The 23930-nt window shown below is 37.3% G+C and overlaps 1 protein-coding gene across 6 annotated transcripts in view; it reads left to right on the forward strand.

Annotated features, from left to right (window-relative positions):
• pard3aa (par-3 family cell polarity regulator alpha, a) overlaps positions 1-23930 on the forward strand; it is a 971084-nt gene that overhangs the window by 511068 nt on the left and 436086 nt on the right. For 5 of the 6 annotated variants that reach the window (XM_028804116.2, XM_028804120.2, XM_051929054.1 and 2 more), the window contains one exon: positions 10286-10339. The exons of the other annotated variant lie outside the window; for it this stretch is intronic. In XM_028804116.2, coding sequence (XP_028659949.1) covers positions 10286-10339 — 54 coding nt within the window. The remainder of the gene's footprint in view (positions 1-10285; positions 10340-23930) is intronic. 6 annotated transcript variants of the gene reach the window in all.

Raw genomic sequence — 23930 nt, forward strand, 5'->3', positions numbered from 1 at the left:
GTAGCAGTTCGCCATAAAAGGGAATCCGAAAAGATCGTGGACATGCTATAAGCGCCTGCCGTCGATGGGTGATACAAGGAACATTATAAATGCACAGGGCACAGTATTACTTGTACATGACCCTGCCTGACTGCTGTGTCTGTATATAGGAGAGTGGCAGATCCCGCTACAATAAATAACCGCGCTGTTGCTGTTTCAAGTGGAATAAAGCTGGTGTTGCTATTGTACTGAGACTCAAGCTTCATGTTTTGGGGTGCAAGACAGGGACTCGCACATCACAGCACACACACACACAGAGTCACAATGCTGTAGTAAACAGTATACGCTCGTACGGATGTTGACTAAATGAGTGAAGCATGCTGACTCAGACGGAGAATAGGAGACGATTGCCCACAATCCCGCAGCGAGAGAGAGAGAAAAGAACCATCAGCTCAGTTATAATCACATGATGCTCAGCAGACAAAGTGTATACATACTACTCGTGTTGCAAGACCTCGCTCGTTTATCAAGTCAAAATTTATTAAAAATTTTAGCTCGTCTTGCAAAACACTTGTAAACCAAGTTACTTGCAAACCGAGGTTCCACTGTTTAATCAAATGTACTTGCACTATCACAATATCCAACAAGTTACGAATGTCATTTTATACAGTTTCACAACTGTACTGGAGAATGTGTAATACGACTAGTTTCTGGCACACATAATCTTGTGCTTTGTGTATGTTAATGGTTGAAGAAAATCTACAGGTAATTTGTTATCATGTTAAAAAACAACTTTAAATATATTTATTATGGGTATGGATTTTAATATTCCATATTATAAACTTTCCATATTCCATTTTTTAAATTTAAATATACTACATGTTTTTGGATTATAGGCCAAATTCTAATTGTGCCTGACATGAGTCATCCACCACTTGCACCTTAATAAAGGAACAAGTGTCCATTTGTATTCTTGTGTAATTGTGTGTCCGTCCAGTTGCTGTCTTTTTGATGTGCCATTTGGCTTGGGATTTATAAAAGCAGTGCTAATGTTTGTAATCTGTTGGAATGAAAAATGCAATTTTTTTTTTTTTACTGCTGCATTACACAATACATTTCAATAATTATTGCACTGAAAGTGTTAAAAGAGAGTTAAGTTTTAGATAGGCAGATATCATCTTATCCATCTACCTTAATAAAAAGACAACTGTGTGTCTGTGTTTCTGTGTGTACATCTGGATGCTTGGGTTAGGTGGAAAAAATTTAAAAGAGACGAAACATGTAGAAGGGTAAAAAAAAAATGAAAATGAAAATACCAAATAAGGGTCTATAAATAAGATATTGGTCTTATTCTGTTGGATATATGCCAGCAACAGCACCATGCTAGCAACTTTTTTGCACCTGTGCAGGCCACATGAAAAAGGTTTATTGCTGAAATGTTAATGACTAATAACTTTTGAAAATAACAATAAATTGATTTGCATGTCAGTAAACCAAAGTCCTGACATGCCTAGGATAGAGTTGATAAAGCAGGCCAGTGCAGTAGCTACCACCGCTGTATTTATTATACTAGCAAGAGTGGTCAGTTGGATGAGCAGTGCCGAGAGGAAGCGGTGAAAATCGATGTCTCTATCTGAAGAGGAAAATCCGCCAGAAGGATAGAGGATCGGGTGTGTATTATTATACTAGACCAACTGGACAGCCCATGTATGAAATTAAAAAACATGAGGCCTGTGTGTGTTGATTGCTTAGATTTTAACCCGTCTTCAAAGGTTAGCACAGATAACAACAACAACAACATTTATTTATATAGCACATTTTCATACAAATAATGTAGCTCAGAGTGCTTTACACGATGAAGAAAAGAGAAAAAAAGACAAAATAAATAAGAATTAAAATAAGGGAACACAAACATAGAATAAAAGTAAGGTCTGATGGCCAGGGAGGACAGAAAAAAAAAAAAAAAAAAACACCAGACGACTGGAGAAAAAAATATAATCTGCAGGGGTTCCGAGGCCACGAGACCACCCAGCCCCCTCTAGGCATTCTACCTAACGTAAATGATCTCAATCAGTCCTCGTGGTATTCAGAGTTCTCATGGAAGAACTTGATGTTGATGGTCATATGCACTTCTGGCCTTTAATCCATCAATCAAGGAACTTCACGGCACTTTGATCGGGTGGTGGCGGCGCAGATCGCCAGCACAGAAAAACGGAAAAGAAAGTAGGAGTTAGTACGAATTTTGGAGCCACCATGAATAATAATGATAAGTAATTGAATATACAGAGCATCAGGATTAAACTTAGATAAAGCTATGAGAAAGCCATGTTAAAGTAATGTGTTTTTAGCAGTGTTTTAATGTGCTGCACTGTATTAGCCTGGCGAATTCCTATTGGAAAGCTAATCCTGATTTTAGGTGCATAACAGGAGAAGGTAATATTTTATAAAGCATTTTAGAAATTTTTTAGAAGCAGAAGATACTATTTTATTATTTGTCTATCCCCCAGCCTAGCTGATTACCTGAAATCTAGAAGTCTTTTATTTTTATTTATTAATGTATTTATTTTTTTCACCTTTAAGGATAGACCATAAATCAGGTTTCATATTACAGTTTGATAGAAAATATGCTGAAATTATCAGTTTTTATTTGCCTTTGAAACTATTGTAAATTTAGAAATTGTAAACTAAATCTGATCTGTTGCAAACCTCCGGTGTGAAACCCCCACCACCAAATTTTTCCAATTCCACACTCTCTAGTCACTTTTTAAGGAAAATGTACAGTCAGTCATCGAGTGTGAATGAGTCACAGCTGTGCTTTCTCACATATTTAATTAGGTTTCCAAGCCAACACAGATTTTTGTTTTCTATTATTGTTTTATTATTGACTCAGCCTACTCAGCTTGATGGTTATCCTCTTCATCTCTGAGGCTTCATTACTCTTGGCATTCGAAATAAATCACTTAGTACATTCAGTTGGTATTGTTGAGGATGGCATCCTTTTAATATTCCGAAAGTCAAAGCTACTACTTTTTTATAAAGACAAATCTCTTGTCAGATATCTCGTTTCCAAAGTATTTTTTTGGTGATTCTTTTCCACTATATGTGATGCAAACATTATGTGTGACATAAACCATATAGCATTTGTTAAGACTTTAAGGAAGTTATTACTCAAAGAAACTATATTATTAATACTTTTTTAAACAATAAGCACAGTCTTGTCTTTATACCTTAACAGGGAAACAGAGTAAAAATATTCAGTAATTTGTGCATGTTTACCCTGCCCCTGCTTATCTCGGTAAGGTTCACAAGGATAAAAAAAAAAAAAAAAAAAGGTATGTCACATTTAGGTTTCAGTTTCTTAAATTTTTATACCCCATTATTCGGATAAGACAATAACTGAAAGGGTGAAATGCACTCTGCTCTAAAACTATCTCTTTGCATGCTTTCTGCCAGTATGTGTACACATGGTTCATACAGTATACTGTGATACACAGCGCACAGCAGTGAGTTTCAGTTGGCAGTCTGCTGTCATACTAAATGCCTTTAAATGACCCTAATTAGTTTATGAATTTCCACCTGCTAAAGGCCTGTTAGCAGTTTGGGCTAATTGGAGCCTGAACAAGCTCAGCTAGGTTGGTTACCTTTTAAAAAGGGAAACTAAAGGTGACAAAAACAGCAGCAAATGGGAGAGAGCTGGAAGAAGCAGAGCAAGGGAAGGCCAATACAGACAGTTTGCAAAGTGCCATTTTGGATGTGAAATCATTCAAGTGCTTCCTTAACAAATGAGTGGCATCAGTCAGGGGACCCCAGAAATTATTTGAAATTTTGAGGAATCGGAGGTCTTTGAGAGATGCCAGAACCACCAAAGATTATGTACGTCATGTGAAATGTTTTCTTCCACAATTGGAATATTTTGACTCACTTTGTTAGGTATTGCCTTTACAGGGCACAACTAAAGCAATAAAATTGTTTACAACATAATTGAAGTAGTACATTTTAAATCACAGTAAAATAAATCCAGAGTGAAGAGTACAATTCAGGAGTGCAATTTTCCTGAATAGAGTAGGTTATTTCACTGCACGATTGTGAGGGACTTAACCTTTCACCCAAATGGCAACACATAAATATTACATAAATAAACTGCTTTTTCACATTGGTGTTGGTGAACTTTTTTTGTTCAATAAATCAAATGGGCATTTAAAAACTATATAATTTGTTTACTAAGGTTGTCTTTTGTATTATACTGAATTTGTTTAAAGATCAGAAACAATTGAGTGTTATAAATAAGCAAAGATAGAGACAACAAGTAAGGGGCAAGCACTTTTTTTTATGGTACTTTGTATACAGTATACTGACTTGGTGTGAGTACTTTCTGGATTGAATTAAATAAAGTTAATAACATTTCAACTGTTTATTTTACACCTCCATCCTCTTCGTCATATTGTCTATTATGTTTTATAGAAATATGTTTTGTGCTTTCAAATGGATAAAGAGCACAGTGATTTTTCCAGACAATTTTATGAACTTAAAAAGCTTTCAACAAAATTTGTTGTTATAAACAAACAAGTTCAAATCACTTCAATTTATTAAAATTAAATCAAGTTGCAAGTAATGTTTAAAATGTTAAATCAAATTATATGCTTAATATGTTTCTGGTAATTGATATTTAAGCTATTAAAAGCTAATGGAGATTTTGCACTTCCTTTTATCTGCCTGGAGCAGTGTCTTTCTAATTGTCTGATTCATTCAGTTTCTAATATCACTAGGCTGTGCGTATTCCTTTTTGGCATTTTGAAAGTGCCAGAATTTGTAGCAGTGCTGGAAGTGCAGGGTCATCTGTAGATCAATTCTTATTGTTTCAGAAGTGAGGTAAATATTAGGCAGGCTTTATCCTGACCGTGGAGCCAGTAATGAGTAGCTGCTTCTGAAAACTGTTTGCTAGTGAAGGGAAACTTGGTAAGTATCAGAGTTATTAGTATGTTTTTGTACCTCATCTAAGTTTCCTAATGTACATATGATAAAAGTCTTTCCCAAATTCTAAAGATAATGCAAATTACACAGCCTGCCTTTAGGGATTTCTTACAGATATACTTTTATGTATTTAATGTAACCACCAGGATTAAAGATGAACAATCCAGCAGTTTCAGAAACAAGACATAGTTACATTAAATTTGCTTTTGGAAAACTTGTAATTTTAGGCTCTGAACGTTTTATACCTCAACCCAGTCTCTTAAATAAAGGTCATGTTCCTTGGGTTCTGATTTATGAACCAATTATTCCAATTGCACAAGATTTATTCTTCATATGCCTATGCACTGATTAGCATTGCTGCCCCACAGCTTCTGTAATTTACATTTGAATTTAATATGGTCACTTTAGGTGTAAAACTTTCACCGTCTCCAAGTGTTCAGATTGGTTTTCTCCAGAGTCTGTGGTTTTCCAGTCTCAAAGACGTTTGTGTTAAGTTGACTGCCGAGTCTGTTTCAGAGTGTGTCCTGCAGTACCTTGGGGTTCAATTCAAATCAGGGTCATGCTTTGCACTTGATGCTGCTTTTATAGGTTCTAACTCTGCACATCCCAGTAATGGAATGACAAAAAAAAAAGAAAGGCTGATTTCTTGTATTCGATGAAGTTATATTTTTCAGACAAAGGTTAAAATTAGCCAAAATGAATCCTGGGAATCTGAAGCAAATTATTTAAAAAAAAAAAAAAAAAAAAAAAAAAAAAAAAAAAAAAAAAGATACATTTCTTTATATTTATTTTGAGGCTGAAAGCAGAACAGGTGTGCTTCTGGACTAAAATTAATAAACTTGTGATCACACTTCTATATTTGAGGAAAAAAGAAGCAAAACTTATATGTAAATGTTATTTAATATTTAGGCACAAATGGGACATGCTTAAAACTTTAAGTGTTTACACCTAGGGTGGAGGCAGTCATCTATATATATAAAATCCCTTTGTGCGTCCAGGTGTCCGTGTGTGGGTGTCTTCTGGTGAAGTGCGCATGCGCGGGGCACGGTGCGATGCGCGATATTACTGTCAGAGAAAGTTAGAGGCGTTTTACGGAAATACAAACCGGTATTACTGCGAGAGGAAATTAAAGGTACACAATACAGTGACACATATTACAGCCACATACAAGCCAGTATTACCGCCAGAGAAAATTAAAGGTATATTACGGACGTACAAGCCAGCGGACGTACAAAACGGTATCCTTCAATAAGGGCGCGCACAGTCATCCTTCAATAAGGGCGCGCACAAAAAGGCGAGCCTCAAAAAGGCGACCTCAATTGGGCGCGGCGAATAAAGGCGCACGTAAATAAAGATCCCCTTATTGAATAGAGCCGTACAAGACAGTATTACTGTCACAAAAAATTAAAGACACACAATACACGGCGGCAGCCCACGAAGAACGGTCAGCTCAGCAAGTAAACATCAACAAAAGAAAGGCTGAAAGAAAGAAAAATACGACCAACAAAAAGAATGAGATCCAAGTCCCTTGCCATTTAATATAGACTGTTCCTACTAATGTTTATGCACTACTGTTCTAGCACCCGTTATTATAACGGGCTAAATGACTAGTCTGTATATAATATATTGTCTCAAATATGTATGCTTACTAAGTAAATGGATACAGTGGTGTGAAAAACTATTTGCCCCCTTCCTGATTTATTATTCTTTTGCATGTTTGTCACACAAAATGTTTCTGATCATCAAACACATTTAACCATTAGTCAAATATAACACAAGTAAACACAAAATGCAGTTTGTAAATGGTGGTTTTTATTATTTAGAGAGAAAAAAAAATCCAAACCTACATGGCCCTGTGTGAAAAAGTAATTGCCCCCTGAACCTAATAACTGGTTGGGCCACCCTTAGCAGCAATAACTGCAATCAAGCGTTTGCGATAACTTGCAATGAGTCTTTTACAGCGCTCTGGAGGAATTTTGGCCCACTCATCTTTGCAAAATTGTTGTAATTCAGCTTTATTTGAGGGTTTTCTAGCATGAACCGCCTTTTTAAGGTCATGCCATAGCATCTCAATTGGATTCAGGTCAGGACTTTGACTAGGCCACTCCAAAGTCTTCATTTTGTTTTTCTTCAGCCATTCAGAGGTGGATTTGCTGGTGTGTTTTGGGTCATTGTCCTGTTGCAGCACCCAAGATCGCTTCAGCTTGAGTTGACGAACAGATGGCCGGACATTCTCCTTCAGGATTTTTTGGTAGACAGTAGAATTCATGATTCCATCTATCACAGCAAGCCTTCCAGGTCCTGAAGCAGCAAAACAACCCAAGACCATCACACTACCACCACCATATTTTACTGTTGGTATGATGTTCTTTTTCTGAAATGCTGTGTTCCTTTTACGCCAGATGTAACGGGACATTTGCCTTCCAAAAAGTTCAACTTTTGTCTCATCAGTCCACAAGGTATTTTCCCAAAAGTCTTGGCAATCATTGAGATGTTTCTTAGCAAAATTGAGACGAGCCTAATGTTCTTTTTGCTTAACAGTGGTTTGCGTCTTGGAAATCTGCCATGCAGGCCGTTTTTGCCCAGTCTCTTTCTTATGGTGGAGTCGTGAACACTGACCTTAATTGAGGCAAGTAAGGCCTGCAGTTCTTTAGACATTGTCCTGGGGTCTTTTGTGACCTCTCGGATGAGTCGTCTCTGCGCTCTTGGGGTAATTTTGGTCGGCCAGCCACTCCTGGGAAGGTTCACCACTGTTCCATGTTTTTGCCATTTGTGGATAATGGCTCTCACTGTGGTTCGCTGGAGTCCCAAAGCTTTAGAAATGGCTTTATAACCTTTACCAGACTGATAGATCTCAATTACTTCTGTTCTCATTTGTTCTGAATTTCTTTGGATCTTGGCATGATGTCTAGCTTTTGAGGTGCTTTTGGTCTACTTCTCTGTGTCAGGCAGCTCCTATTTAAGTGATTTCTTGATTGAAACAGGTGTGGCAGTAATCAGGCCTGGGGGTGGCTACGGAAATTGAACTCAGGTGTGATACACCACAGTTAGGTTATTTTTTAACAAGGGGGCAATTACTTTTTCACACAGGGCCATGTAGGTTTGGATTTTTTTTCTCCCTAAATAATAAAAACCATCATTTAAAAACTGCATTTTGTGTTTACTTGTGTTATATTTGACTAATGGTTAAATGTGTTTGATGATCAGAAACATTTTGTGTGACAAACATGCAAAAGAATAAGAAATCAGGAAGGGGGCAAAAAGTTTTTCACACCACTGTATGTACAGGATATAATTGGGAACTTATTATTTATGATACAGCACCAAGTGGTTCAAAATGATTTATATGGTTTCCTATATAAAAATTGGTATGGAATGGTCTAAATAGTACTTCATTGTAAATTATACTTTATCTCAAAAACGTCTTGGGCGAATCAATAGGTCTGGAACCATAACTAAACAGAGCACACTATGAAGATCCCAGCTAAATTAAACAATTTCTACAGCAGTTATCGTTGGGAAAAGGTCAAATGTTTGAAAGGATGTTGGGATAAGTACTGGAACAAACTGAAGGCTCAGAGCCTGAAACAAGACAAACTATATGATGCAACTTGTCTGAAGAAGGCAGGTCAATTGTTTTTAAAAAATAAAGTTTGGACATAGGTCTCGGCATTCAAGGTAAATATCTTGAAAATTACTGTAATTTTTGCATCTTTACTAGGATTTAGTTACACAATGCAAAAAATGCATCGTTTGTGAGGAACTTTTTAATTTTAAGATGTTAAAATCAATTTTGATTTTCCACAGACCCACATATGCAGTCACCATGCTAAAAATAAACTTTTCTTGACTTCAACATTGTAAAATCAGAATCTGAACTTAACATGATAGCTAATTTCCATTTAAAAGGGGGCAGAATTTTTTTTTTTTTTTGTATCCTTGTCATCATTAATTATATTATACCAGCGGCGCACTGTATGATAATGTGCAGTGAATACACTTGACTTGAGCATTCCTAGTTTTCATACTCTTTCTCTGTACGTTTAGCATTCATTTGCTCAGAGGCTGATGCGCTTGTTGCTTCCTGAGCAGCTCTTCTTTTCTCCACCCTAGCGGCCTGCTTCTTCTCTTCTTTCATTGGCATCTTTTCGCGTTAAAACTGGTTAAGTCAGTGTTTGTGTCGCATTTACTTGGTACGTTTTCTTTAATTTTTCACTTAAGCTGGCACTTAAGTCTTCAATCTGCCTCAAGAATGATTTAAGATATGAAGAGGTAGAGAAAGTGACGGCGAAGGTGATAGGGATGAGAACGGTGCCCGTACGCATGTGCCGCACAGCAGTTCTGCTGGCTGCTGCCGAGAGTTGATTCTGCAATAAAATGAAATATAAATTAAAATAGGAATAACCTTGGAGGTCAATCATCACCCCAAAAGCAGATAGTAGATGTCACACAGTATATGTGTTCCAAATTTCAGGTCAATAGGTCAAACATTTTGCGAACTACAGGTGATTTAAAATCCTGGACAGACAAACAAACAGCCACGATACCATGTTAAATATAGATGTTGTTTAGTTTGATGCAAAAAATATAGTATTCTTATTTCTATTATATCTTCTTTGCCATCTTTATTACCCATATCTGTTTCCATTTATAGTAAATGGTCCCAAATTATGTGCATGTGGTGAAAACAGCTTTGAAAAAGGGTTCCAACTACAGGGCCAAATCTCTGTGTTTGTTTGTACAATAAACATATATCTATGTATCTTTTTGTTTTGTACTTTAAAAAAAAGTTTGTATTATTTATAGATAACATCAAGTCTAAGTAGGTAGCAATAAGGAATGAACAAAATCACAAGTTTCAAATATAAGAAAGTAAACTGTTAGTCTGTTGGGCTGGGATATATTATAATTGGTTTCTGTCAAATGTAATAATAAATAATAATAATAATAATTCTTTACATTTATATATGTTTCTTATTGCTACTCAAAGTGTTGCACGCAGGGAGGACCTGGGATGTAACCCAATGACCTCATTATTGTGAGGCAGTAGCACTACCACTGCACCACCAGTGTGGTAACCATGTTGTAATCTTGTATACTAGCCATCACTAGTTAAATGTAAATGTGCATGTAAAACTTGGCTCCTGTTCCCTTCTTCACCCAGCTTGTAGTACTCCTTGTGAACAGGCCTTTTAAGTATACTTGGTCAGGAAAAAGTCAGGGGGGTAACCAGGAAATCCAAGCAAAGGCACCTCTGTGTTCTCTCAACATGATTATTCTTGATTTTCTTTTTTTTTTTAACTGAAGTATGTCTCTTCATTTGATTATTTTTTAGAGGCCGACAGGGAGGAAAATGTTGTTGCCTGCAGAGGCACCCTGGCCAAATGAGGTAATATGGCAATGATGCATGGTGGAAATATGCATGGTGGAAATAACTTGGTTTTAAATGGGTGCTTTCAGGCTTCATGTGCTAACCAACTGAAATATTTACTGGATGCCATATCTTCTCTTAATACTGCTATTAACCAAAATGTCTGCTTCATTTTGGGTCTGTTTCGTTTAAAACTTGTGTAGTGCATTAAGATTACATGACATTTTCTGTTGCCAGTTTCCTGCTATATGTTGGTTTAAGGTATGATAATCCTCATGATCATTCAGACGTTTTCATTTTTTTCCTCAGTTTATTTGCATTCTGTTTATTATTTAGTGTTGCCTTTTCATATTTTGTTTTGTTCATTCCTGGTTTGGTTTAAATAAGAACAATGTTAGTACTGACTGGTGTCATTTTATAGTCTTCAAACTTCATAGCTGTTTGCTGTTTTGTTGCCTAGCTGACTGTTCAAATTATATTGATTAGATAAAAAGAATTGTAGCACGGGCTGCATAGGCTATGAAAAATGATACAAAACCTGGAAATCGTGTATACTGTATACTTTAGCTTATAAAACTGTCCTTGTGTTAATCAATAGTTAAAATTGTTGTGTTGCTGAATTGGTATGGCTCTTTCTAGAATATATTACCTGAACGTAATTTATAAAGTGTACTATGAACAGTTGCATTACAGCAAAGCAGAATGGTGTGGTGATTCTCTTTGGGAAAGAGAAAAAACACTGAATAATAGGAAATAGATTGTATGGATGGGATTCCCCCCACACTTAATGAGTAATTCAGGAAATTTTATTCCTTCTTTGATAAATGCCTATCTTTCTTATTCTAAATGACAAGGTTTAACTAATGATTTGTACTTAATTTCTTGAGATGGAGACTGGCTCGAAATTTGTTTGTTTAGTTCTAATCTTGGCTAAAAACTACTCTCTTAAACTCGAAACACAATAAATAACAATATAAGCAGTACTGATAAAAAAATGCACTTAGGTTGTCACTTTTAGTGCTGGCTTACTTTCAGAAAAAAGAAACTTTTTTTTTTACAGAAAACAGTAGGCCTAAGTCATCCATATGCAGGTTTTCTCAAGTACTTCCTTAATTCTTTTTGTGTTTCCACAGGCATCTACTGGTATCATGCTTGCCTTTTTTCTCCCTGTTTACCTGATGGCTGTATTATACGTTTGTTTTCAAAATGAAAATTTAGATCAAATATAGTTGCATTACTTGCTAGAAATATTTTCTGTTTCTTTATGCTCTCATGCAAACAATGAAGTTTAATTATCCAATTACACCCCATCATACCTACTTGTTTGCTGTAACTTTCTAGTTGATTGTTAGGTGGACTGGTGATGCTGAATTGGCCCTGATGTGTGTGTGAGTTCACCCTGCTGTGGGCTGGTGCTTTCTGTGATATTCTCCAGCTTCCCGCGCCCCTGCCCTGGATAAGCGTGTTTTGTAACCAGACACATGCTCTGCCATTCTTGCACTTGCTCTTTCTCCATGTTGCTGCGGCTTAATTTATCCCATAACTATCTGATTTTGTGTTACATGCTTTTATCTATAAAAAGCCAACTACTTGTATGTATGTATGTATGTGTATAAAGGGGGAGAAAATAATGTTCACATCACATGTAAAATGAGTTTAAATTTTGAAGCAGCTAAATCAGAATTACAAATGCAGCTGCAAAGGTGAGTCATTATAAGTTGATTGCCAATTAGCAGTATGTGTTGGCTTTGAAAGAGGACTAACAATTAGCACTTTTATATGCAAGTTTTCAAAGCAACATGAGGTAACTAACACAATTCGTAAGACGTTATATTGTTAGTGTCGTTATTCTGGTTTATCAGTCACAAATTTGTCAAGTTTCAAAATGAATGACAGCATATGTCAAAAATGTGCCAGTTGCATCAACAAAGAGACACAGTGGACATGCAGGTTTAAAAAATTATCAGACATTTAAATTGGCACGTCAGTGAACCACTTTGAACAAAAACTATGCCATGAGCTTTACAAAGAAGAGTTGCAAAATCTGGTATAAGGAACACAAAACCAGGGGCCCTAAACACTTAATAAGGTCAAATGGTCTATTGAATCAAGTCATCTTTCAACCTGTTTCCCACACACTGATCCATTTTGTATTAGGAGAAAATCAGTCATAACTGAATTAAGGTAAAATAGCCCGATTAAGACAGAAACCTGTCTTATAAAAAATCTGCATTTACATGAGTAGATAGTCTTTGGGAGATTGTCAAAATGCTCCGATGTCATTAAACAGTGCAAAATAGAGTTAAGTGCTGTCGTGAATTTAAAAATATGCTGTGATATATTTATAAAACATGAAAAAATCAGAGAGGAGTCAGATGAGGTGGCTCGGGCATCTGATCAGGATGCCTCCTGGACGCCTCCCTGGTGAGGTGTTCCGGGTACGTCCAACCGGGAGGAGGCCCCGGGGAAGACCCAGGACACGCTGGAGGGACTATGTCTCCCGGCTGGCCTGGGAACGCCTCGGGATTCTCCCGGAAGAGCTAGAAGAAGTGGCCGGGGAGAGGGAAGTCTGGGCGTCTCTGCTCAAGCTGCTGCCCCCGCGACCCGACCTCGGATAAGCGGAAGAGGATGGATGGATGGATGAAAAAATTATTTACGTCAAATTGATGCCTTATACCAGAAGGCACACAGAACACTCTTTTCTGTTTGGATGTGCTGCTGGAATAATAATAATAATAAAATAAAATTTTACTTCAATTACATCACTTTATAAATTAATTGGACTACGTAAAGCACATTACATTTAATGTGCTGCCCTACTGCTCTTGAGATTGTATTGTTGATTTTAGCACTGTACGTTCAGCTCTTCAACATAAATGTAGCTATTTCTGAAATACTGAAGTAGATTATTTCAGCCATGAGAAGGGATCACCTGAACATTTGCCTATGGAAATTTGTTTTGTGGACGCTTCTACCCCTGGCTATTGAAAATGTGTCTGAAGAAAATACATTTGCAGTCTGACAGAGTGCAACAGACATATGCAGACTACAAAATCCTTAACAGCAACCTGGTTAAGGGCTTGCATGGCCACATTATCATGTTTTTTCCGAAGAAAACTACCTCTGTTAATCAGGTTTCTCAGAAACCAATAACCCAGTTTCTGTAAATGGAATAAGGGTTTAGATGGTATTTTAGAAATTGAGAAAAAACAAGTTAATACAGCGCAGGAAAATGCACTGAATATGTTTCCATTTGTTGAACATGGTATGGGTAGTTATCATTTTGGAGTCATTAAATCCGATGGTTGGTCCTCATGGCTGTGTAGCAACCAAGGAATATGAGGCAATTTTACAGGACCAGGTTCAATCCAGGATAAAAATTCTCCATACCCCGCTGCTAAACTAATACTAAAGAGTGTTCTAAAACTAAAGAGTGACTTTGTGAACAACGGAATGATCTTACATGCCCCGTCACTAGATCTAAATATTACTGAACCTTAATGGGAAGTTGTGGAATGCAGAGTGCAAAGTAGACTTTTACATTCTTCTTTGCATGTAATACTGGAGACATTTCTTATTCAAGACTAAAAATGTAATATCCCACTAGGTTCTGATTTGTATGTATCTTAAGCACACACAGAGACGAGTCATATCAATTTAGAAATTTTTAAGTAGAAAAGCATTGCTTTGTAAACTTTTTAATAAACAGGATTGATCTTATATGCATGTCTTTTTAAGAAGAACCAAACATTTAAAGTTTCTCTAATTACATACAGTCATATGAAAAAGTTTGGGAACCGCTCTCAGCCTACATAATAATTTACTCTACTTTCAACAAAAAGATAACAGTGGTATGTCTTTCATTTCCTAGGAACATCTGAGTACTGGGGTGTTTTCCGAACAAAGATTTTTAGTGAAGCAGTATTTAGTTGTATATAATTAAATCAAATGTGAATAACTGGCTGTGCATAAATGTGGGTCCCCTTGTAATTTTGCTGATTTGAATGCATGTAACTGCTCAATACTGATTACTTGCAACACCAAATTGGTTGGATTAGCTCGTTAAGCATTGAACTTTATAGACAGGTGTGTCCAATCATGAGAAAGGGTATTTAAAGTGATCAATTGCAAGTTGTGCTTCCCTTTGACTCTCCTCTGAAGAATGACAGCATGGGATCCTCAAAGCAACTCTCAAAAGATCTGAAAACAAAGATTGTTCAGTATCATGTTTTAGGGGAAGGCTACAAAAAGCTATGTCAGAGGTTTAAACTGTCAATTTCAACTGTAAGGAATGTAATCAGGAAATGGAAGGCCACAGGCACAGTTGCTGTTAAACCCAGGTCTGGCAGGCCAAGAAAAATACAGGAGTGGCATATGAGCAGGATTGTGAGAATTGTTACAGACAACCCACAGATCACCTCCAAAGACCTGCAAGAACATCTTGCTGCACATGATGTATCTGTACATTGTTCTACAATTCAGCGCAATTTGCACAAAACATCTGTATGGCAGGGTGATGAGAAAGAAGCCCTTTCTGTACTCACACCACAAACAGAGTCGTTTGTTGTATGTAAATACTCATTTAGACAAGCCAGATTAATTTTGGAACAAAATGCTTTGGACTGATGAGACAAAAATGGAGCTATTTGGTCATAACAAAAAGTGCTTTGCATGGCGGAAGAAGAACACTGCATTCCAAGAAAAACACCTGCTACCTACTGTCAAATCTGGTGGAGGTTCCATCATGCTGTGAGGTAGTGTGGCTAGTTCAGGGACTGAGGCCCTTGTTAAAGTCAAGGGTCAGATGAATTCAACCCAATATCAACAAATTCTTCAGGATAATGTTCAAGCATCAGTCACAGAGTTGAAGTTACGCAGGGGTTGGATATTCCAGCAAGACAATGACCCAAAACACAGTTCGAAATCTACAAAGGCATTCATGTAGAGGGAGAAGTACAATGTTCTGGAATGGCCGTCACAGTCCCCTGACTTGAATATCATCGAAAATCTATGGGATGATTTGAAGCAGGCTGTCCATGCTTGGCAACCATCAAATTTAACTGTACTGGAGAGATTTTGTATGGAAGAATGGTCAAAAATACCTCCATCCAGAATCCAGACACTCATCAAAGGCTATAGGAGGCGTCTAGAGGCTGTTTATTTGCTAAAGGAGGCTCAACTAAGTATTGATGTCATATCTCTGTTGGGGTGCCCAAATTTATGCACCTGTCTAATTTTGTTATGATGCATATTGCATATTTTCTGTTAATCCAATAAACTTAATGTCACTGCTGAAAGACTACTGTTTCCATAAGGCATGTCATATATTAAAAGGAAGTTGCTACTTTGAAAGCTCAACCAATGATAAACAAAAATCCAAATAATCAAGAGGGTTTCTGAAACTTTTTCATATGACTGTATATAGAACATGGCTTTAAATACTCAATTGTTAAATTTTTACTTTGTATAGCACGTTTCACATAGTACTGAGTCATATGGTGCTTTACAAGGCAAAACTCAATTAGTGATCAAAGTAGCAAGATCATTCAATGTAAGATATATTGCCAGCCAACTTAGACAAATAAACAATAACAGTAGAATTAGGAGCAGTACAACTAAAAAAGGCAAGGTTGTTGAAAAGTAAAATTAAATTACAGTTTTCCTTCCATTTCTTCATTTTTGATCCATAAAATTAATTTCAATGTCACAGGGGAAAAATACATCTGAAACTTGTACATGATTAAAATGCTCAGTGAAAACAAAGTGTGCTTTTAAACATAATCTCAAAATAATCACCAGTGGAGGTTTATGGACAGACCTGGGGTGACCCGTGACAGCTGCCAAGAGTAGTCTGACATGATCTGTCTGTGTGTGCAATAGAGTTGTTAATTACTGCTTGCAAATGTTAAAACAGGATTACAGTAATTGGATCCTGGCACTTTTGCTTCTATAAACTTTCCTTGGCAAGGAAAAAAATGTGAATGTCTGAATAAAATGTACCCATGATTTTTAAAAATGTAATTGACTAATTTTATAAATCACATTACAATGAGTGAGACACAGTTCGATGAAATGTACAATCAATTTTGCGTTTATAACATGTTTAAGGTTAGATCCATGTCGAAACCCTGCCTCTACCATCAAAAAAGAAAGGCTGATGGTTTTGTCGTCCTCTGGGTTTCTTTTGCTCAGAGCCTGTGAAGAGTACTATTATTATATAAGAAGAATTCTATTTTATATCTTGAAGCCTTAAAACTATGGAATCTGTGGAATTCACCGATAACTCATTTTGTGGATTTTGTTGGCCATAATTAACCATAAGTCACAGATACCTCATTGTTAGCATAAGAGAGTGGTAACTTTTACCAAACTTCAAGGAAAAAATGATTAAAACATGCCCTGTTACGTTGGAAGATACAGCTAAGTAGTTTGAAAATTACAGCAATAGAAGATTTCCCATGCTCGGATAGCCACCTCAGTTCTAAGTTCAGTGAGTATTCAGACTGTAAAAAAATAATGTTTATGTCCCTTAGTGGGTAGAAATTTCAGCAATTTCTGCCTTATTTTGCACATTTTCTTTTTTTTGCTGGTGGTGCCGTTACAATGATGGATTAAGCAGATGCATAGTGTTATCAACTGAGCCGATATTAATACATACATTTAGTTTTAATCAGGTTGTTAGTACTGATGTGGTATTGCCAGGTGGGTTCCTGTCACATTGTCATGATTAACGTCTCTGTGCTACACACTCCATTATTAGCAAATGGTTGGGCTGCAATAATTTTAATACTTTTGGAACTCTGCAGTATTGCAGACTTTTTAACAGAGCATTTTGATGTCACCAGGCTTTGCATTGCAGTTCACAAGCAGTCTTTATTCTGAAGTACATCATCCTGCTCACAGTTTATTATAACAATAGTAATGTACCAAATCTGCTCTATTTTGAAATAAACTTTGACAGTGGGTCTGTGTGCAACTATCTGCTTCGTTGCGGAATGCAATCTTGATGTCACACAAAAATGGAAAACAAAAACAAAAAACAAAACAAACTTCAGGCATTTTTATCTCTAAATGAGGTGACTCAGTCTGATTTGTTTAATTTGTAGCATTGTGCAGCTCAGGTCAGAGACTGAGTGGAGTTTTTACATTGTCACAAACTCCACAAAGAGCCATAGCAAGGTTTGGGGCAGCCACCCGTATATTTGGTTTCCTGGCTGCAAATTGTAAGTAAATGATAGCACTGATGTGCACAAAACCGAGTCCAAAACAGAACTGAGGGAATAAGGAAAAGGTGGAGGCTTTTAAAGGAAAAGACAGGAAGTTAAGTCAGAGGGGTCGGGCTCAGAAGGGTCTTCAGCCATAGGCTCGAGCCCGGACGTGACGACAACAGAGCCAGGTGGAATCTCCCTTTGATGGTCTGCAGGAAAGTGAGAAAAAGAATCGGTGCACTCTGCCACAACCCGGTCTAACTTGGAATTGCCCTTACGCAAGCCCTTTAGCTGCCTCCCATGCACACGTGTGTGACAACATCTTAACTGAATATCAAACACGTAACTATTGAATGGCCGGGGACCTTCCAGCATTTGGTTGTAAAACTGTTAACAAAATCTGTTCTTATCCTATTCATTGTTCCTTATTGTCATGAATGTTTCTAACATCTACATTTATATTCCTACATGTAAGCGTACACAAACTGTGTTATTTTTTCATTGCTTTCTTCTCTTTTTTTTCTCTTTATTTATTAATCTAATTCAGAACTTTGTCTTTCATACACTTAGCTATTATTTGGTGTACAATGTTTGATTAGTTTGTATCCTGCATTATTAATGTCATCTTGGCTTTTTTTAATATTTTTTATTATTATTATATTTATTTGAATATTTGTGAACTGTTTTGTGCATGTTGTCTCTCAACTGACGACGTGTTTTTATTCCTACTTCTGTTGTTAAATTACATCCTTCCAGTTTGGGCTCACAGGGAGTTCTCCAGATTTTGCATGTTGCTTATTAAGTGAGTGATATCAGATGTTGCTATAAGAGATGTCAGTTTGTGGTGTAAATATTATGATTGTAAAAATTAATTATATAAATGGAAAAATTATGATCTCTATTTCTGCTATTTCTCTCATTAACAGGGTTCAGGTAGCAACTTCAACATTATTTAAAATAATATCCAAAGTAAGAATTCCCTGAAATAAATACACTTTCAAAGTAATGGGTAGATGACATATAGTCAGCATCAGGCAATATCACAATCTGTCTTAAAAGTAGAAAAATACTGGTTAAATGAAGCCTGCTGAATTCATCCATCCATCCATCCATTTTCCAACCCGCTGAATCCGAACACAGGGTCACGGGGGGTCTGCTGGAGCCAATCCCAGCCAACACAGGGCACAAGGCAGGGAACCAATCCTGGGCAGGGTGCCAACCCACCGCAGGACACACACAAACACACCCACACACCAAGCACACACTGGGGCCAATTTAGAATCACCAATCCACCTAACCTGCATGTCTTTGGACTGTGGGAGGAAACCGGAGCACCCGGAGGAAACCCACGCAGACACGGGGAGAACATGCAAACTCCACGCAGGGAGGACCCGGGAAGTGAACCCAGGTCTCCTAACTGCGAGGCAGCAGCGCTACCACTGCGCCACCGTGCTGTCCCTGCTGAATTCATTCTGTTTGTTAATTAAAGCCCATGCTTTTGAAGTTTTTAACAAATGTGTATAGAATGAATGGACATTCTAATGTCCAGAATGTAAAAGAAAAACCACAATTAGCTAGGCTGGTTCACCAAAGCACGGATGGAAATTTCAGGCTCAACAGATTGTTCAATCCCCCACAATGGCCGTGGTCTAGGTACAGTGTCTTAGAAAAGTATGTACTCGCTTCTAAGTTTTTAAATTTTACTGTTGTACACCATTTAATCACAGTGGATTTAATTTGCCCTTTTTTGGCACAAATCAACACAAAAAGACTCTTCAGTGTTAAAGTGAAAATAGATCTCTGCAAAGTGGTCTAAATGAATTACAAAATCAGTGATCATGATTTACATCAAAAAATAAAAAATGTGAGGTTTGCTGAAAGACATTTCCATTTTATGCTTATTTAATTGTTTGTTCCATAAAATACTTGCTTGTAATATTCAAAGCATTACATACTAAAAAGGATTTTAATATACAGTGCATCCGGAAAGTATTCACAGCACATCACTTTTTCCACATTTTGTTATGTTACAGCCTTATTCCAAAATGGATTAAATTAATTTTTTTCCTCAGAATTCTACACACAACAATCCATAATGACAACATGAAAAAGTTTACTTGAGATTTTTTCAAATTTATTAAAAATAAAAAAATTGAGAAAGCACATGTACATAAGTATTCACAGCCTCTGCTCAAAATTGAGCTCAGGTGCATCCTGTTTCCCCTGATCATCCTTGAGATGTTTCTGCAGCTTAATTGGAGTCCACCTGTGGTAAATTCAGTTGACTGGACATGATTTGGAAAGGCACACACCTGTCTATATAAGGTCCCACAGTTGACAGTTCATGTCAGAGCACAAACCAAGCATGAAGTCAAAGGAATTGTCTGTAGACCTCCGAGACAGGATTGTCTCGAGGCACAAATCTGGGGAAGGTTACAGAAAAATTTCTGCTGCTTTGAAGGTCCTAATGAGCACAGTGGCCTCCATCATCTGTAAGTGGAAGAAGTTTGAAACCACCAGGACTCTTCCTAGAGCTGGCTGGCCATCTAAACTGAGCGATCGGGGGAGAAGGGCCTTAGTCAGGGAGGTGACCAAGAACCCGATGGTCACTCTGTCAGAGCTCCAGAGGTCCTCTGTGGAGAGAGGAGAACCTTCCAGAAGGACCACCAATCAGGCCTGTATGGTAGAGTGGCCAGACGGAAGCCACTCCTTAGTAAAATGCACATGGCAGCCCGCCTGGAGTTTGCCAAAAGGCACCTGATGAGAAAGAAAATTCTCTGGTCTGATGAGACAAAGATTGAACTCTTTGGTGTGAATGCCAGGTGTCACGTTTGGAGGAAACTAGGCACCGCTCATCACCAGACCAATACCACCCCTACATTGAAGCATGGTGGTGGCAGCATCATGCTGTGGGGATGTTTTTCAGCGGCAGGGACTGGGAGACTAGTCAGGATAAAGGGAAAGATGACTGCAGCAATGTACAGAGATATCCTGGATGAAAACCTGCTCCAGAGCGCTCTTGACCTCAGACTGAGACGACGGTTCATCTTTCAGCAGGACAACGACCCTAAGCACGCAGCCAACATATCAAAGGAGTGGCTTCAGGACAACTCTGTGAATGTCCTTGAGTGGCCCAGCCAGAGCTCAGACTTGAATCCGATTGAACATCTCTGGAGAGATCTTAAAATGGCTGTGCACCGACGCTTCCCATCCAACCTGATGGAGCTTGAGAGGTGCTGCAAAGAGGAATGGGCAAAACTGGCCAAGGATAGGTGTGCCAAGCTTGTGGCATCATATTCAACAAGACTTGAGGCTGTAATTGCTGCCAAAGGTGCATCGACAAAGTATTGAGCAAAGGCTGTGAATACTTATGTACATGTGATTTCTCAGTTTTTTTATTTTTAATAAATTTGCAAAAACCAAGTAAACGTTTTTCACATTGTCATTATGGGGTGTTGTGTGTAGAATTCTGAGGAAAAAAATGAATTTAATCCATTTTGGAATAAGGCTGTAACATAACAAAATGTGGAAAAAGTGATGCGCTGTGAATACTTTCCGGATGCACAGTATCTTTTGATATCTGATATGTGATAGTGAAAATACCTTTTAGCAATTCATCACTAATTACAAAAATACTTTAATCATTTTTTTACTCAGCTTATGGGTAGCATTAATGGCATGGTAAAGGTATACAGTGACTAGAATAGTATTTTACTTCACCCTTTTCATTTTGAGCTTGATAAATCTGTTTAGATTGTATTCCATAATTTATGAGCAAAGCTATATGGAAATTACAATCTTTGAATTCCATTGCAAAATGCTGTGGAAAATAGACTCAAGCAGAAAATAAAATAGACTCAAGCAGAAAATAGACATTTACTGTCACTGTTGTTTTTTTGCCATTGGAAGATCTGCTATACCTTCTTATAATTTGTAGTCAATCAGCAAGTAGTTAAAGGTAATGGAAAATCACATTCAGTGCTTGTGCCATTTACCATTGAATGGACATTCTTAAATGTAAGGCAACTACTGGTTGGTTTCCAGGCATTGAACATTTTTTGCTAATTTAAAGCAAACAAAAAACAACAGTGACAATATTGTATGAGAAAACATTGAAACTCCTATATACATCCATCTGTTTTTTAACCTGCTTATGCAGTTTAGGGTTACAAGGAGCAATAGAAGTAAAAATTTTCCCATGAGCAAACTACTCAAGTAAAAGCTTTAAAGTATCTGATATTAATTGTACTTAAGTACAAGTAAATGTAGTACCCCATTCTATATCACTCTGCTTATCCATCCAGTTTCAGAACCCGCTTTTTAGCAGTAGGGTCACAGGAAAGGTGGACCCTGTCCTGGCAAGCATTGGGTTTCAGGAAGGAACAATCCCTGCCAAGGCACCAACCCGTCTTGAATGAACACACGCACAAGGGTCTGTTTACCATCACATGTTCTCTTAACCCACATGTTTTTGGTGCTGTCAGGGTAGTCCCACACAGACATGAGGAGAACATGCAAACTCCAGGTAGTGAGAACCTGGGACTTGGACACTAGTCTCCTTGTTGCAAGGAAATAGCAGTGCTACTCCATCACCATGCTGTCCCTATGATTTTTGCATATACTCATGGAAGTTAAAATAATTAGGACTACCTACTTTTTCTGTGTAATATGTATTGCAATAACTACAGTATAAGAGAAGTTCCTGCAGCTTGAAGCAGTAACATTCAGCATAAGTGGACATTTTAATAATTGTGTCATACTACAGTGGGGGGGCGCATGTCAATAGGAGAGTCATTTAAACACCCAAACGCTCTAAATGAAAAGGAGATAATCATTTTCTAAAAATGTACATAACATGAACACCTAATTACAATAAATTTAATTGGAAAACATTTTAGTCATTCCCTTAACTCAATAATGACCCCCAATTTTGATCCAAAAACACCAACCTGCATGAAAACTGACAAAATTAAACCCTAATAATGTGTAATAAAGTGTTTCCACTAGACCTCATTATTTCTTGTTGCACACTCAGTGGAAGTGTCTTTGAGTTTTTTCTTGAGCTTTTTCAACTAGTTCCCAATCTACTTCTGATAATATCAGAAGACATGTGAGCAGCACACAAAAAGGGTAAGTAAACAATGATCTGTGTACAGACAAGCACACCCCTCTGCAGCCTGCACATCAGGTCTGCCCCATTCGACAGGCTACCATGAGGACAGAGTCTGGACAGAGAAGCATCAGCAGTTGAAATAAGAGACTAGGACTGCTAATCTCCAGCATCCAACCCTGCCTCATTCTATGGGCTTTGAGGTGGTGTACTTGGAATGGCTGTGTAGATGATTGAAGATGAAATGCACCAGCAGTGCACTTGTGAAAATCATCTATGATTCCTTGCATGTGCAAATTTTCCTAAAGGGGAGAAGCTTGTATTTTAGATAATTGACTGAGTAAAACATTTTCTGTATATGTGTAGACCTTTTGCTTTCTTTTACTTTTTTGTTTATTATTACAATCATAAATGCATCTACTAAAATATATTGGAATAAAAGTGACCATTTGTATTTCAAAATGCAGTAAAGTTAAATTAGACAGAAAATATTATGCCCAAGTAAAGTTAAAGTATTCTCAACAAGCACACTTCAAAGAACGCAGCATAGAGTCACAACCGTTTCCTAAAAATTGCTCTGAATATCCACTAAAGTAGGTAAAGGCTGTCAAAATCTGTGGCTAGTCACACAAGGGAAAAATGAAGAATTCTTATAAATAAAAGATATAAACAAAATCCTCTGTAATAAGAAGATCCAAAGAGCATGAAAGACACAGAAAGCAGTGCCTTAAAAATAGTCAATCCCAAAAGGAATCTGGTCCCAATACAAAATAAAACAGAATATTCGAAAATCAGAGCAAAAGAGATAAAAAAAAACATAATTAAAAGTAGTAATACACTCAAGAGAAATCACCAACCACCCTAGTGCATTCAAAGGAATGCAAGGGACTGTGGGTTTTCACCTGTCCTTGATGGTGATGCACAGGTGGAGCATCCACAAAACATGCATACATAGACACATATAAAGTAAAAGATCAGTGACATTAACATAACCAAAACAGAATGCAAAATGAATAAAACAGATATAAAAGAGGAATTTTAACCCCAACCTGGGGCAAAACTTGACTGAAACATAATAAAAACATACTCAAGTACTGGAAGTATTTCTACTACAATGCAGTACAACACTGAGTGGGCTTGACTTTATTAACTTTAAGTGAGACTTGCACTCATTGCAGTGCTAGCCACCCCAAGTGTGCCTGCCTGTAGCTCCTCTATTTTACAGTCAAGCAACAAGAACAAATGACGGTTATCTTTGAATCTTGTGAGTTGCTTAAATTATTTCACTTAG

The sequence above is a fragment of the Erpetoichthys calabaricus genome, chromosome 6 (genome assembly GCF_900747795.2).
Source record: "Erpetoichthys calabaricus chromosome 6, fErpCal1.3, whole genome shotgun sequence".
Taxonomy (NCBI): domain Eukaryota; kingdom Metazoa; phylum Chordata; class Cladistia; order Polypteriformes; family Polypteridae; genus Erpetoichthys; species Erpetoichthys calabaricus.